Source organism: Eurytemora carolleeae, unplaced genomic scaffold (assembly GCF_000591075.1).
Source record: "Eurytemora carolleeae unplaced genomic scaffold, Eaff_2.0 scaffold1659, whole genome shotgun sequence".
In the NCBI taxonomy this organism is placed as follows: Eukaryota; Metazoa; Arthropoda; class Copepoda; order Calanoida; family Temoridae; genus Eurytemora; species Eurytemora carolleeae.
Genome location: NW_019397547.1, coordinates 518 through 15184, shown reverse-complemented (window position 1 = coordinate 15184; position 14667 = coordinate 518). Strand labels below are relative to the sequence as shown.

Sequence of the window (14667 nt, the reverse complement as noted above, 5' to 3'; positions counted from 1 at the left end):
GTTTATAAATTTTAGTATACGTTTACAAATTTTAGTGTACGTTTACAAATTTTAGTGTATGTTTACAAATTTTAGTGTATGTTTACAAATTTTAGTATACGTTTACAAATTTTAGTGTATGTTTACAAAGACTAGTTCATTGCTTTTTTGGGAATGGGGGAACTTTTAATTGAAAAAAACTTGATTTTTTTGTTTTAAATGTTTTAAAAAAAATATTTTAGGTGACCAGATCTACAGTGATTAAAAGGGGTGGGGCGCGATTAATCAAATTATTCAATTGATGATTTTTTATTCAAATAATAAAATAATTGTTGTGTAGAGAGAAGTGGATCCCTGAGGTGCGTGCCAGCTGTGGTAAGGTTCCTGTTGTCCTGGTTGGAACTCAATCTGATCTCCGGGAGGACGCTAAAACCTTGGTTCAGCTCCGACAAACAAAAGAGCACCCGGTCCAGGAACACGAGGCTAGGAAACTAGCACAATCTCTAGGTAACCATTACAACAATATTTTTTAGAATAAACTTATAGGTGGGGTGGGGTGTGGGGGGAGGTGAAGTTTCAGAGATATTTTTAAGCTTGATAAAAAAAATTGGAATTGTACTAGCAAGTTTTTTCATAACTTTTGACTTATATCCAAAATTTTATTTATTTTTCCCTTTAAACAAGAAAAGTTTCCTTTTTCAGCAATCAACAATCAGCACAATAACCATAAAAAAAAACATTTTACACAAAGTGTTGGGAAAACGGATTTTTAAAAGGGGGGGGGGATAAAAACAAAGCATATATCGCTTATTATACCACATTCTTGTCGGATTTACTACGTAGCCAAATCAGGAATAATATACTAATATCCCTATTTTAATCAATAAATTATTTTAAGGTTGTGAGATGTATGTCGAGTGCAGTTCCTTGACTCAGCGTAATCTTAAGGAAATAACAATTTGAATTCAAATTCTTCTAATGATCGATTTAAAGTTGCATTAAAAGAACTGTAAATGTGATTTCAAGTGAGCCTCCATGCAAAGATAGCAATACCCGATTTACAACGGTACCCTTGAAACCTTTATCTGAAAAAATATGCGGAAGATACCGTCGTTTTTCTGTCTGATTTCTGTGAGTTTCTCCATTGCTGCTTATAAGCAAGAAATGCGCAAGTCACTTTCGAAGAGAAATCACAAATGAAAATAAACAGTTTAAAGAAACAAAAACATAGATATCATTTAGAATTACGCTTACAGTCTCTTAAATAGAATTATGAACAATTTGACTTTTTTCATTTTACTAAAAATGCATTTCTGAAATTAATTTTCTAAAATATATTTGAATTGTTTGAATGTTTAGGATGTATTTGACAGTGCTATAGTTGCTGGTATATCAAGTAGAAAGAGTAGAGAGAAGAAGAAAAATAAGAAGAAGAAGCATTGTGTCATCCTTTAAACACAGTTAATGCCAGTTTCAAATTTAAGTACTGTTTGTTGGTCTCAAGCTTCATTCTCCGATTTGAAGTGACGATTTTCGGTTTTAACACCGGGGTTTCTGACTAATACTTAACTAAAGTAGATAATTCATTAGACATCTTGGATTATAAACTTGTCCTTCTAATCAAACTTAACAAAGAATCCAAAAATACCGTTTACTCAGATGCTATTAATTAGTTGAGTCTGTTTCATGGAAAACTTACAGATTTTAATTTGAAAAACGTAATATTGACTGAACTTCAATTGCCAGAATCAATAAGATTAAAGATAGGCTTTCAATTGATCAGTATAAAATGATCGTTTCTAATGAAACGATCGCGTAGATATCCTCACTCCCCAGAGCTGCTATTCATCTTTTATTTCAATAAACTGTAATCGTAAGTGCAAGTGACCCTTCATGCAAAGATGACAATGCTTGATTCACAACGGTAACCTTAAAAGCTTTGTCTGATAAAGCATGAATGAGATATCAATGTTTATAATTTTGAAAACAGATTAGTTTCAATTATTTCTACTGCAGGAAAACATGTATGATTTATCAGAATTATACACTTAAATCTAGAAAAACGACAATATCTTTCAATGTTATTGATCAGATAAAGGTTTCAAGGCAACCATTGTAAATTGGGTAATTGCCATCTTTTGCATTGCGCTTACTGTTCTTTTAGCAGATGCAAACTAAGGGATATACTAGGAACTTCCATAGTTTTGTTTACTAATTCAGTGTACTGCAGTTTCTGGGAGAAATGCAAACAACCCCTCAGATTGGGCTTTCCAGGGGTTTAGATTTTTCAGAATTAAGGGGGGGGTGAAAAATTAAAAATCAAAAAGCAAGTTTTTTATTCTTTTTGACACTTTTTACCCACAAATTTATTTATTTACCCCTTAAAATCAGTTATTTACACCTGAAAATCAGTTATTTACCCCTGAAAATCAGTTATTTCCCCTGTAAATCAGTTATTTCCCCTGAAAATCAGTTATTTCCCCTGAAAATCAGTTATTTCCCTTGAAAATCAGTTATTTCCCTTGAAAATCAGTTATTTCCCTTGAAAATCAGTTATTTCCCTTGAAAATCAGTTATTTCCCCCTGAAAATCAGTTATTTACCACAATTCAGCGGGAAAACACCTTTAGCATTTTTAGACGCCCTGCGCAAACATGTTTAACTTATGGGGAGATGATTTTTCGAGAAAATATACACCCCTGAGGCTTTGTTTATACTCCTCCAATAATTACAGTACACTATTGTTAAAACACAAAGATATGAGAGTTCCATGCATATTGTTCTTAGATACATATTTGTTCTAGATGTTCACTGTTCAGAATTAATAATATATAATCCATAAATCAATTTACATATTTACAATATTTACCTAAACTAATTAATTGTACAATAGAATATTTTTAAACCTAACATTCCAACCTTGTTTATCCATCCTTGATCATGTATTAAAGTGCACAGTAGAGGGGTATATATTTTCTAGAATAATCCACCCTCACCAGGGGGATTAATGTTTTTTTGATGCTGGGGGGGGGGTTAATGTAAAATGATAATCCATCTTGCAAATTCAAGTCTTTTAACCTTTTTAAACAAGCCCCCCCCCCCCCCGAAAAAAAATCATCCATTACCTTTAAATGTCAGGAATAAAAGCTGTACTTTTTTGCCCAAAATTGTAACACTTTTTTGTCAAGGAATGGGGATGTATTTAAAGAAAATGTATACCCCCTCATGTACATTGCCCAACCCCCAGGCACAATAATTCTGTTGGATTTATCAAATATATCAAGTTAAAAAGCTGAACGATGCCGCTTATACAAATTATAAATCTAAAACTTTTGATCAAATATGATCTAATTACTATTTTGTAGACATCTTTATGTAGTTGATTGTTCGACCCTGTTATGTACGGTCTTTTTACATTTATTTTCATAGCAAAAGAATTTTTATCCATTTGAAAATATTTAACCCTGATTTTGATTTGATTTGATCTTTTATCAAGATATAAAAAGGTTGGTTTCGCTAACATTTAAAAATGGATGTATGATGACTTTGATTATGGTACTTCCTAGACCTCTGATTATTTTTTAGCAAACACACTTAGAAAAAAAAATCATATTTCAATATCCCCCCTTTTTGCAATACTCATCAGTACAAATAACCTATAGACTAATGATTAATTACTGTGCTAACTTTGAAGCATGTGTAAAACTTTTTTAATGTTACTTTAATTTGTGCTAACCCTCCCTTATTTAATTTAGAAAAAATGAAATCTATATTTTTTATAACCAAAGATTTGCAAGGCATTTTATTGTAGAAAATGTACAAATAAATAGATATCTTTATCAGCAATTAAATATTAAAAACTTTTTTCAGAGAAAGCTAAAATGTACTAAGTAAAGATGGCCCTCTCTCTTCTGGCGGATTACTCCTCCGACGGAACAGATTCGGACTCCGACGACGGAATCAGCGTTGTAATAAACAAAAATCCGCAACAGAAAAAACAACACACAAGAACGGAACGAACCAGACCCCCGCCAAGGACCAAGCGACCTGCCGCCGCCCAAAGTGGGAAAGTAAAGACGAAGTTCTCCAGGAGTGAATCTGTCCTGGATAATTCACACAACCCGGAGTATGATGAGCCTCAGGAATCCATCCCTCTCCCCTCAACAGTACTCACTATGTTCGACAAAACCGAGGAACAAGAGGTATTGTCTTAGTTTTTCAGTGAGTTCTGTCTTTTTCAAGATTAAAATGTGAAGGAACATTTATTATACAGGGTGTCCCACATCATATTAGATTAAATTGAGATTAAAGGGACTAATCAGAATGAATCATCTTAAAAAAATATTTAAGGCTATTATAAACATTTTACTGCGGAAAACTTCGAGTCTAGTATCATGTGCGCATTTTGGGTTAACGCTTAGAGATAATCCAATAAGATATGGGACACTGTGTATCATATTTATTCGGTTTCATAGTAGTTATAACCTATCGTGCAAGAATTTCCACATAATATCAAGGTCAGAGAGTGTAATAAAAAAGTCCCAGGTTTGTGCTAATGGAACCTCACAAATATGATATAATAGTCATCTATGAAGATAATGTAATAATGGAATTCTTAAACTAGATGAAAAAAAAAATACGAGAGAAAAGAAAACTTTCGTCAGCGGATATATATTCTAACATCAATAAGGCAAAAAAAAGTAGAGGATGTGGGGGGGGGATATTTTAGGTAAATTTATCATTCATATTTTTTTTCCAGGCCCTTGACTCAGCTGTGTTCCACAAAGGTAGAGTCCGTTCCTTCCCTCACGAGAAGAACAACTGGGCATCCTTCATCTACATAGATGTATCCGACCTGGAGCTTGACGAGGTTAGATCCTGGTTAGTCAAGGAGCTGGATCTTGAACCTACCGAGGATACTCATGTTTCACTCAGCAGAACTGTTAGTCTCAGGAACCAACTGTTCTAAACACTGAGATAAAGACAACTCTGAAAGTTAGTCATCAAATGACTTCAAAGTGTCGCAACCAAGGATTATGGAATAGTAGGGAGATACAACTGGGGGAGCCCGCCCTACCATATGATTATACATGCTTTGCAGATGGTACTCCATTTGTAGAAGAAATATTCATAATAGGTTATTGTATGCGCGGTAATTGTACATCAGACAAATGAAGTACCGTCTGCAAAGCATGTATAATCATATGGTAGGGCGGGCCGCGTCAGTTGTATCTCCCTTTTATTCCATAATCCTTGGTTGCGACGCCTTGGTCTTTGGTTTTACCTCATAAACTTAATTATACTTTTATTTAGCCCTAGACATTAACACTTTAAAATGCAACACGCTTGTTCCTTCTTGTGGATTTCATTTAAAAGTTACCAGCTCTGTATTAGAGGTTGGTTTACTCAGGCATCATTGGATCGACCCTGTGATTCAGGGGATCAGCCAGGGGTTCAAGGACGTGGACAGGTTCACCATTAAGCTGGATAAGTTGGCTGTCTACCTCAACGATGAGAGAACAAGGACGTTTGTTGGACTTGAAGCAACGGGAGGAGTTCCACAACTCAGTAAACTATCTAAAGTAAATTAACTTTTTACCGTGTACCATGTACAGTGTACTGTGTACCGTGTACTAAATACTGTGTACTAAATTTGTATGTATTGTGTATGTAATGTGTACTGTGTACTGATTACTGTGCACTGTGTACTATATTCTGTATACTCTGTACCGCGTACGGTGTACTGTGTACCGTGTACCGCGTACAGTGTACCGTGTAGCGTGTAGCGTGTACCGTGTCTTGTGAACTTACTTTGTCTATTTTTCTAACTCCGTTGGTTCACAACTGATCAATAAATGTGTTTAATTCTGACAATTTCCAACATTCTGCTTCTAAAGCATAAATGCTCAATTGACTGAAAAGAGAAACCATATTTGAAAATAACTTATAAAGAGATAATGATCGTTATCTCGTGCAGTAGAAATGCGCATTTAATTTTAGTAGATAAATCACATTGGAAAATAATCAGTTCTCAAAATTATAAAAAATAATATCAGGGAGTAAGGAATAGAAGGGAGATATTACTGACGCGGTTCGCCCTACCATATGATTATACATGCTTTGCAAACGGTACTCCATTTGTATAAGAAATATTCAGAATAGGTTATTGTATACGCGGTGATTGTACATCAGACAAATATTTCTTATACAAATGGAGTACCGTCTACAAAGCATTATTGTATAATCATATGGTAGGGCGAACCGCGTCAGTTATATCTCCCTTCTATCCCTTACTCCCTGATTAATATCTTATTCATGCTTGATCAGACCGCAGTGAATCGTGTGCATAGTATTTAGTTCCTTTAGTAAAAAAAAAGTTCAAAATAATTTTACTCCTTATGCAGTGTGGTGGATCTTTTTGTTTAAAATATTTTTTCCTTTTTCCCGTTTTCATACTTCTATTTTCTTATATTTTTAACCTTTTGCATAATTTTTTAATTCCAGATTTTTTATTTAGATTGTTACATATTTAAATTGTCTAGGCTGTTGATGTTGTCCTCCGAGATTTCTCCCTGCCTCCCTTCTACTATCCTCCATCCTTTCATGTCAGCCTCGGTTGGTGCCTTGGGAACAGACTCAAGGATATTCATCCTCAGCTCTCATCATTAGGCAGATTATTATTATGTTCTTTTCTTTTTCTTTTACTTTTTAAAAAATGGTGCAAGTTATAAAACCTCGCTTCATTCTTGTATTAGTAAATTCATTTAAAGTCTGGGGGGTGGATAGTAGAACCATCCATAAAAGCCTGATTCGATTTCATTTGATTTCATTTGATTTCATTTGATTTCATTTGATTTCATTTGATTTCATTTGATTTCATTTGATTTCATTTGATTTCATTTGATTTCATTGGATTTCATTGGATTTCATTGGATTTCATTGGATTTCATTGGATTTCATTGGATTTCATTTGATTTCATTTTGAACATACATGAAACACAAGCTTTTAAAATAAATTTAAATCATATTGATTTTTATCTGTACTATTGTTGAACTGAATTTTTTTAAACATAATTATTTTGACAAAAAAAGCAGAGAAAATTGAAATAATATCTGTTAACTGCAGAGTTGAAGATGCTGGATGTTATCGAGGAAGTTGACGATTTTGGCAAATTATTCGTCAAGGCGGCGCACTGTAAATCTGGAAACCGGTTTTTTGATTTTAAGCTCAAGTAGTTTAAAGTAGCCTTCGAGTTTTTCTAATCAAGTTAAAACAGAAGTCGGATTTAATGAACAGGAAGAAAGGATTAACTGTGTGCAGGAAATTAAGAATAAAGAATAAGTTGGATATCCATAAAGGGATTTGTATTTTGTTTCTTCTTTTTGATACTTTTTTACCGAAAGGCGAAAATTCATTAATTTTCCCTTAAAAAATGTTATTTTCTTCAATTCAGCAAATTAAAACTTATACAAATATTTGCTTTCCGTAGTTTTACTAGTTACTTATTAAGCTACTTATTGAGTGAATTAGACTTTTTTACACGGCACAATTGTGGTGACCTTTGTTCATTGCAGTAATTGAAGTCATAAATTGAGTCGAAAATTCGCCTTTCTATTCCAGAGTTTTCTGGTTATCACTGTATCTCAGTAGGGACGGAGATTTTGGTCAGATCAGTTGCTCGCAAGCATAAATAACTTTTTGTTTTAGAAATAAGAGAACAGTTTACAAAATTGAAACGTGGCAAAGAAAAAAATGAATACAAGAAGTTTAAGTTTAAGTTTAAGTTTATCAAATAGTATAAAATTATGTACTACATTCTTCTAGGATATGATATTCAAAATTGTTGAAAATGAATTTGTTTCAGCAGCTGTTTTATAAACTTTTTGTTAATTATATTTTATTAAAAGTCCATTATAAAGTGTTATTTTTTCCAATATGAAAAATATTGTTAATGTTTAATTCAATATTTATGTTTATTTTTATTGATTTACCAAATAAAGTAGAAATGCATGTCAATCATTCATAAAGAATAAGAAATTGACAATTAATTTTTCCTATGATTTTAATCTTTCTTTGATAATTTTATGTATTTAAAATCTGTAATAATCTAATACTTTTTTGCGTGAGTGAACACTGAACAATATCTATGTTTGTAGAACAGAAAAATCTGAGTGTATTGAAATTTTTTTAAAAATTCTCTTCCGTTTGCATATTAAGAATACCGGAGGCATAATTTCTCTATGCATTTATATATAAAAGGGTAAATGAAAGAGTCCCCCCCTGCCTCAATTCTCCCAACCCAAGATAAGCCGAGTCAGGCAGTGCCGAGCCCTGCAAGTTGTATGTGGTGCCGGTGTATGAATTGTGGACCAATGAGAGAGCTCCGTGTGTGCCTTGCTGGACCAATCAGAAGCTTCATGTTGGCAGCCTTTACAGTATTCGGTCTTAACGTCAATATAGATACGGACAGATCAAGAAGTAGTCGCATTCTCTTCTTTCGTCGATAAGTTCTTAAAATACTAATAGTTTTTGATAATAAACTTAAATTATTAATATCATAAAAGTAATTATTTTTCGATTCATGTTCTTAATCTGTTGATATTTGTCATACTATCAGAGATATTTAAGTTGTTTTTAATTTGTGTGAATTTTTCTAGACTTAAATAATGAAAGTATTAATCCTTTGCGCGCTATTTGGCGCTGCGCTTTCGGAAGTTTTCTTTGAAGAAACCTTTAGTGATGGAGATAAATGGGAATCAAGGTAAAGAATTATTTTAAATATCCCTCCCCCCCGGCTCCTATTGTGGAATAATTCATTAGTGTACTTCAGTATTAAACCAATATCACAGTAAGAGGCTGAACTGATAGTGCAAATATCTAAAAAATTTTAATAAACCCCATTTCCCTTTCCCAGGAATTCATGAATCGCTAAATTGCAAAACAGGGTGGACGGGGCAAGCCTTCTTAAGGGAGGGGAATACCCCCCTTAATCAGGCTAGGGGGGCCTTGCCCCCCCTTGTTTTGTGCCTGGCTGCTCAGAATACTGCAATCATTGGTTGTATTAATCATGCTTTTTGTCACTAAGAATGTTGTAATTTCGTAATGCAACTAAAGTCGTCCAATGGCACAAACAAGTTTGAGACTTACAATCAGAATGTTATTTAATTTGACCAAATTTTGTCAATTTAACATTATTATTTTTCTTCATCATTTGTATCATTTCTCACAATTGTTCACATTGTTCTTAGTTCATATTTTTTTAATTTTAATTTTTGTTTATATTTGAATTACAACTGTTTAGATGGATTCAGTCCACGCACAAGGGTGATGAAGCAGGAAAGTTTGTGTTAACAGCTGGAAAGTTCTACGGAGATGCCGAAGCTGACAAGGGAGTTCAAACCAGCCAGGATGCTAAGTTCTACGCTCTTTCCGCAGAACATACTTCTTTCTCAAACAGGTATTGGTAATAGTATGATTGGAAATTCAGTGGTATCTTTTTTTAAAATTAACATTTTGAATAAGCTTCAGAAAAACTGAATTTCTAGAAGTTCTAGTTCAGCTCTAATTTTTATTCCTGATCAAACAGTGTATTTTTTTTTAGGGGGGGGGGTGTTTAGAACCTTGACTTCTATTACCAGAAACCCAAACGTCTGTACCTCTTTGAATCCTGTTTTTTATGTATTAAAAGTTTTTGAAAGTGAGATTTTCACAAGTGTTCCAAGAAAATGGTAGTGTTTACCATTTCCCATAACGATAAACTTGTTCAGGGACAAGCCCTTGGTTGTTCAGTTCACCGTGAAGCACGAGCAAAACATTGATTGCGGGGGTGGATACGTCAAGTTGTTCGACTGCAAGCTCGACCAGACCGACATGCACGGTGATTCCCCGTACAATGTTATGTTCGGCCCTGACATCTGCGGACCGGGAACCAAGAAAGTCCATGTCATCTTCAGCCATAAGGGAAAGAATCATTTGATTAAGAAGGTAATTATTATTTTTACATATTTTAATTTTAATTGTTCTGTTAAAGCTTATGCAAGTGTAATTCAACACTTATCTTTACTGCTTTAACTACCTTAACCCAGTGCTTTGTTTTCTGACAACATTACTGAGGAATGAAATTTAATCCTGAAGTAGGTTCACGTGTACTTAACTCCATTTTGTTCTAGGATATCCGATGTAAGGACGATGTTTTCACCCATCTCTACACCCTGATCTTGAACCCTGACTCCACCTACGAGGTTCTCATCGACAACGAGAAGGCTGAGAGCGGAACCCTGGTCGATGACTGGGACTTCCTCCCTCCCCAGAAAATCAAGGATCCCGAGGCCAAGAAGCCTGAAGACTGGGATGATAGAGCAAAGATTGATGACCCTGAGGATGTTAAGCCCGAGGATTGGGAGAAACCTGAACATATTCCCGACCCTGATGCAACCAAACCTGAAGATTGGGATGATGAGATGGACGGAGAGTGGGAGCCCCCAATGATTGATAACCCTGAGTACAAGGGAGAATGGAAGCCAGCCCAGATTGATAACCCAGCCTACAAAGGACCCTGGATCCACCCAGAGATTGACAACCCTGAGTACAACCCTGAAGATGCCAAGGATCTCGGCAAATACGACGAATTCTGCAAGATCGGTCTGGACTTATGGCAGGTCAAGGCTGGAACCATCTTCGACAACTTTATTATCACCGACGATCCCGCCGCGGCCAAGAAGGCCGGAGAGGATTTATGGGCTGTGACCAAGGTTGGAGAGAAGAAGATGAAGGATGCTCAGGACGAGCTTGAAAAGGCTGCTGCCGAAGAAGAGGCTAAGAAGGACGAGGCTGATGAGGATGATGAAGATCTTGATGATGAAGAGGAGGAAGCCAAGGACGACGAAGACACAAACGAGCACGATGAGCTGTGAGGAGACTAAGAAAGTGTAAAAATGAAGTATGTGTCAAAGCCAAAACTCTTAAATCCCGGCTTTTCCAAGTGAATTTCATCCAGTGACTTGTTTCTTTTAGTAGCCGAGAATGAATGAGCAGCTCTTTAATTTTGCAATTCGTTGCAAACAAATAAATTTATTTTTGATTTTGTGCGAGACAATATATATAAAATGCGACATGAGATCCTGTAAAAAATGCGGCATTGCAACCTCGTCTTCATGATTTCCAAATCTACTGGATCGCATCAAACGGTAAACTCTGTGATTATTCCTACCTTTACTCTCCGAGTGTTTCCTCTACTTGCACCGCTTTTGGGTCTATTTTTGGGGGGTCTTATGCTCGTTTTCAGGGTCATTTTTCGACTCTTTGAAGCCTACACGTTCTCATGTTTATGAAACTACAGCTTTGTGATTTATTCTTTTGTCTTACACTGTTTAAACGTGCTGTACCGAGACTAGGGTTGAACAAATATAAATTGTTATGTCTTATTTATTTGTGAATTATAGACGTTTTTAGACAATTGTTAATTATTGTTTTTTAGATAGAGAAATTGAAACTATTAAGTTGAGAGAAATAATAAGTTCGATGTGGATTTTAAGGGACATTTTTATTATTAATAAATAAATTTATCAATTTAATAAGAATTTTCAGGCTGTGTTAAAAAAAATGCAAAAAGAAATTTTTTGACTTCAAACTAATGAACTGTCTCGGAAAAGATTGTATTAGGCTAATTTGGCAAAGAAATTAAAACTATAATCCAAAAATAACTCCGAGAGAAGAAAAATAAAGAATTCTGAAAACTTTTGAGAAAGAGAAGAATTGTCATGTTAAAGTTGAGTCAAAAAATATCTTTTAAACACCGCTATTTTGGTTTGCAGTGTTAAAAAATTTTTGGACAGAAATTTTCTCTTCATCGAGAGGGTTCAAGCCTTTTTGATTTAATTTTTTCCCGAGCAGGGGGCGGAAATGTTCATTATGAAATTCACAATGAAGTGAGAAAGAATGATAAAATACAAAATAGTTTCATAAAAATTGTGACTTGCGAGTTTTCTAAAATGTGGTTTGCCTTCTTTGGATCTTTTTAATGACGGATGCATAAAACTTTTGAACAATTTGTTGTTTTTGATTAAGCAGAATTTGTATACTTTTCTCAATATACCCCGTCAATTTTGAAGGTGTATATGATGGTAAACCACATTCTGAAAACCCTGGAACAGTAATTTTAACAGGAATACTATTAAAATTGAGAAATCGTCGCTTTATTACCATGCAGGTTGGGGGGGGGGGGGGGGGGGGGGGGTATGGGTGCTAAGGCCCCCCTCCTGGACCAGTGAAATCTATGGATTTCAGGGAGTTTTCAGGTCTCATCGGATACTGAGCCCCCCTGGACAGAAAATAAATTTTGGCCCCCCCGCCCTGGACAAATTCCTGACTACTACCCTTTTAAATAAGTTTATCAAATATTTTATTTAATAAAAAACATTTGATTATATAGATATCGATTTTCAAAGTCTAAAAAAGTTCATTAAATATGTAAAAATGAAAAAAAAACTTGTACGGAGAGCCCATCCTCAAAATCAATTCTATAGGTCTGTTAGAAAAGTCAACAACAAAAATGCACAACTTTTGAAGTTGTATATCTCAAAATAAAATAATAAAACTTTATAAAGTATATCGAATTAAAGAACGCCCACTAAAGGAAAACAAACTTATTGTCTAGTAAAGAATATAATTGGATAAATTGTTCAAACTAAACTGGGGTCCAATATTCAATATACATGAATACAGTTTATAGTGGAGTAGGGTGGGGTGGAGTAGTGGATGGAAGTTAAGTGGATTTTGGTGGAGCAAAAGGACGGGGTAGGGGATATAAATGTAAAATACTATTATAGAGTCAAGTGGAGGTTCAGATGGAATTGGAGTGGAGTGGAGTGGAGTGGAGTGGAGTGGAGTCCTTTCTATTCCAGAGTTTTCTGGTTATCACTGTATCTCAGTAGGGACGGAGATTTTGGTCAGATCAGTTGCTCGCAAGCATAAATAACTTTTTGAGAGGAAAAATTATTTTTGATAGTTGGGGGAGGAAGAAAATTTTTTTTTTTGCGAAAATATTTACTCCTGTATTTATAATTAGTTCAGCTACTTCTTCCTATTCATTAAATCGGACCTCAGGACGGAATAATTCACAGTACCTCAAAGTCGTTCACAATTAGAAGAGTGTTTCGCATCCTTCATGAATGATTTTACATATTTTTTTTCTAAATAAATTTCTATAAAATCTAACACGTGAAGTAAGATGAATAAAATTATGTGTGATGTATTTTTTTTATGTAAAAATAAGAAAGTATAGATTTTAGCCGAATTTCAGGTACTTTTTGTAATACATATACTTAAGTTTGAAAATAAGTATTTTGAATTGTTATTTAAAATAAAAATTTCCTAATCTTAGTGAAATATCTGAATTTTAGACTTTTTAACATAGATTCTCTTACATAATTTTTCTTAATCATACATCTTTTTGGTAAAATATCATTGTAACTTTTAAGGCTAATAAGAATTTCTTGAATTCTTTTTCGAGGTTTTTTTTCCCTTAGATTTTTATTAAAAATTCAGTAATATATATTTATTTTATTATATATTTCAATAGTTTTTTTATTATAAATATGTCAAGATTTGAGAAAGTTAGACTTGAAAACATTATTATGAACTTTTCTTTTTATTTTACAGGACTTATTTTAAACATACATTTTTCAATATTAAAATTATATCTTTGTTATTCTACGGTGGTACTGATATATGGGGATTATAAAATATATAAAATGAGAAGGACTTAAAGTTTCAATTGTTAGCAAGCTTTTTTCGAATTATAAGTGTACACTTAATTTAAGAAAAGTATGTTTCTCTTTGTTTCCATGCTTTTGTGTATCCATGCTGTTTAAAAGCTTAATATTAATCGAAATTGAAAACGAAAGTCGTCTTTATTTTATTGAATTGAATTGCCTTCCATCGTATATTATTTCAGGGATGCAATTCTATACCATTTTTGTGTAGTGTGGTGTGACGAAATTATAAATATTAAAATTGAAGTGAACTGTGTAGAAATATTAAAATTGAAGTGAACTGTGTAGAAATATTAAAATTGAAGTGAACTGTGTAGAAATATTAAAATTGAAGTGAACTGTGTAGAAATAGTAAAATTGAAGTGAACTGTGTAGAAATATTAAAATTGAAGTAAACTGTGTAGAAATAACTTGTAATAAAAAAATAATATTTTGATTACAGAAACTTACCATCCTGATGAGAAGGGTTTCTATAAAAACTTTAAAATGTGAGTTTTATTCTAAAAAAAATATGCTTTATGCTATATTTGTCAACCGAGTTAAAATGCTTAACATTTGCTGAATTGTATGTACAGGAAAAAATCTGTAATTACATTGATTTCTACAATAGACATTTTAAACCCCCTTTTTAACTACACACGCCCTAAAGTAATAATACGTAAAAAATAGATTATTGATATTTAAAGTAAATAACTTTATTACTTCAAGTGCCTGCAACTTTAAACAATATTAATTTGGCCAAAATTTCATAAAGTTTCAATAAAAAATACACATTATAATGATACAAAATAAACCACTAAACTTATTTATATTCACTTGTTTTTTAGAGCAAGGCCTATAAAAAAAATTTAAAAATTTGACTATATTTACACTTAAACATCAATTCAATTATTATTTTAATCGCAATTTTTTTTTA

General features: G+C 33.5%; 3 protein-coding genes across 5 annotated transcripts in view; all 3 read left to right on the top strand.

Annotated features, from left to right (window-relative positions):
* LOC111714840 (cell division control protein 42 homolog) overlaps positions 1-3275 on the top strand; it is a 7824-nt gene extending 4549 nt beyond the window's left edge. The window contains exons 6-9 of the mRNA XM_023490042.1: positions 320-486; positions 878-927; positions 1339-1852; positions 2144-3275. Coding sequence (XP_023345810.1) covers positions 320-486; positions 878-927; positions 1339-1434 — 313 coding nt within the window. The 3' untranslated portion in view covers positions 1435-1852; positions 2144-3275. The remainder of the gene's footprint in view (positions 1-319; positions 487-877; positions 928-1338; positions 1853-2143) is intronic.
* A 545-nt stretch (positions 3276-3820) lies between these two features.
* Positions 3821-13194, top strand: LOC111714841 (U6 snRNA phosphodiesterase). 3 transcript variants are annotated; one of them, XM_023490044.1, is made up of 6 exons: positions 3821-4180; positions 4738-4931; positions 5389-5560; positions 6521-6647; positions 7105-7257; positions 13084-13194. In XM_023490044.1, exons 1-5 carry the CDS (start codon positions 3875-3877, stop codon positions 7212-7214), a joined length of 909 nt encoding a protein of 302 aa, XP_023345812.1. In that variant the 5' UTR covers positions 3821-3874; the 3' UTR covers positions 7215-7257; positions 13084-13194. The 3 variants fall into 3 exon arrangements, 2 of the variants coding, with proteins under 2 accessions (XP_023345812.1, XP_023345811.1); XR_002768095.1 differs by having other exon boundaries at positions 3822-4180; positions 7105-7275; XM_023490043.1 differs by lacking the exon at positions 13084-13194 and having other exon boundaries at positions 3822-4180; positions 7105-7680.
* Positions 8616-11441, top strand: LOC111714839 (calreticulin). The gene is made up of 4 exons (XM_023490040.1): positions 8616-8740; positions 9281-9436; positions 9747-9963; positions 10149-11441. The coding sequence occupies exons 1-4, from the start codon at positions 8646-8648 to the stop codon at positions 10890-10892; spliced, it is 1212 nt and encodes a 403-aa protein (XP_023345808.1). The 5' UTR covers positions 8616-8645; the 3' UTR covers positions 10893-11441.
* Positions 13195-14667: the final 1473 nt, after the last annotated feature.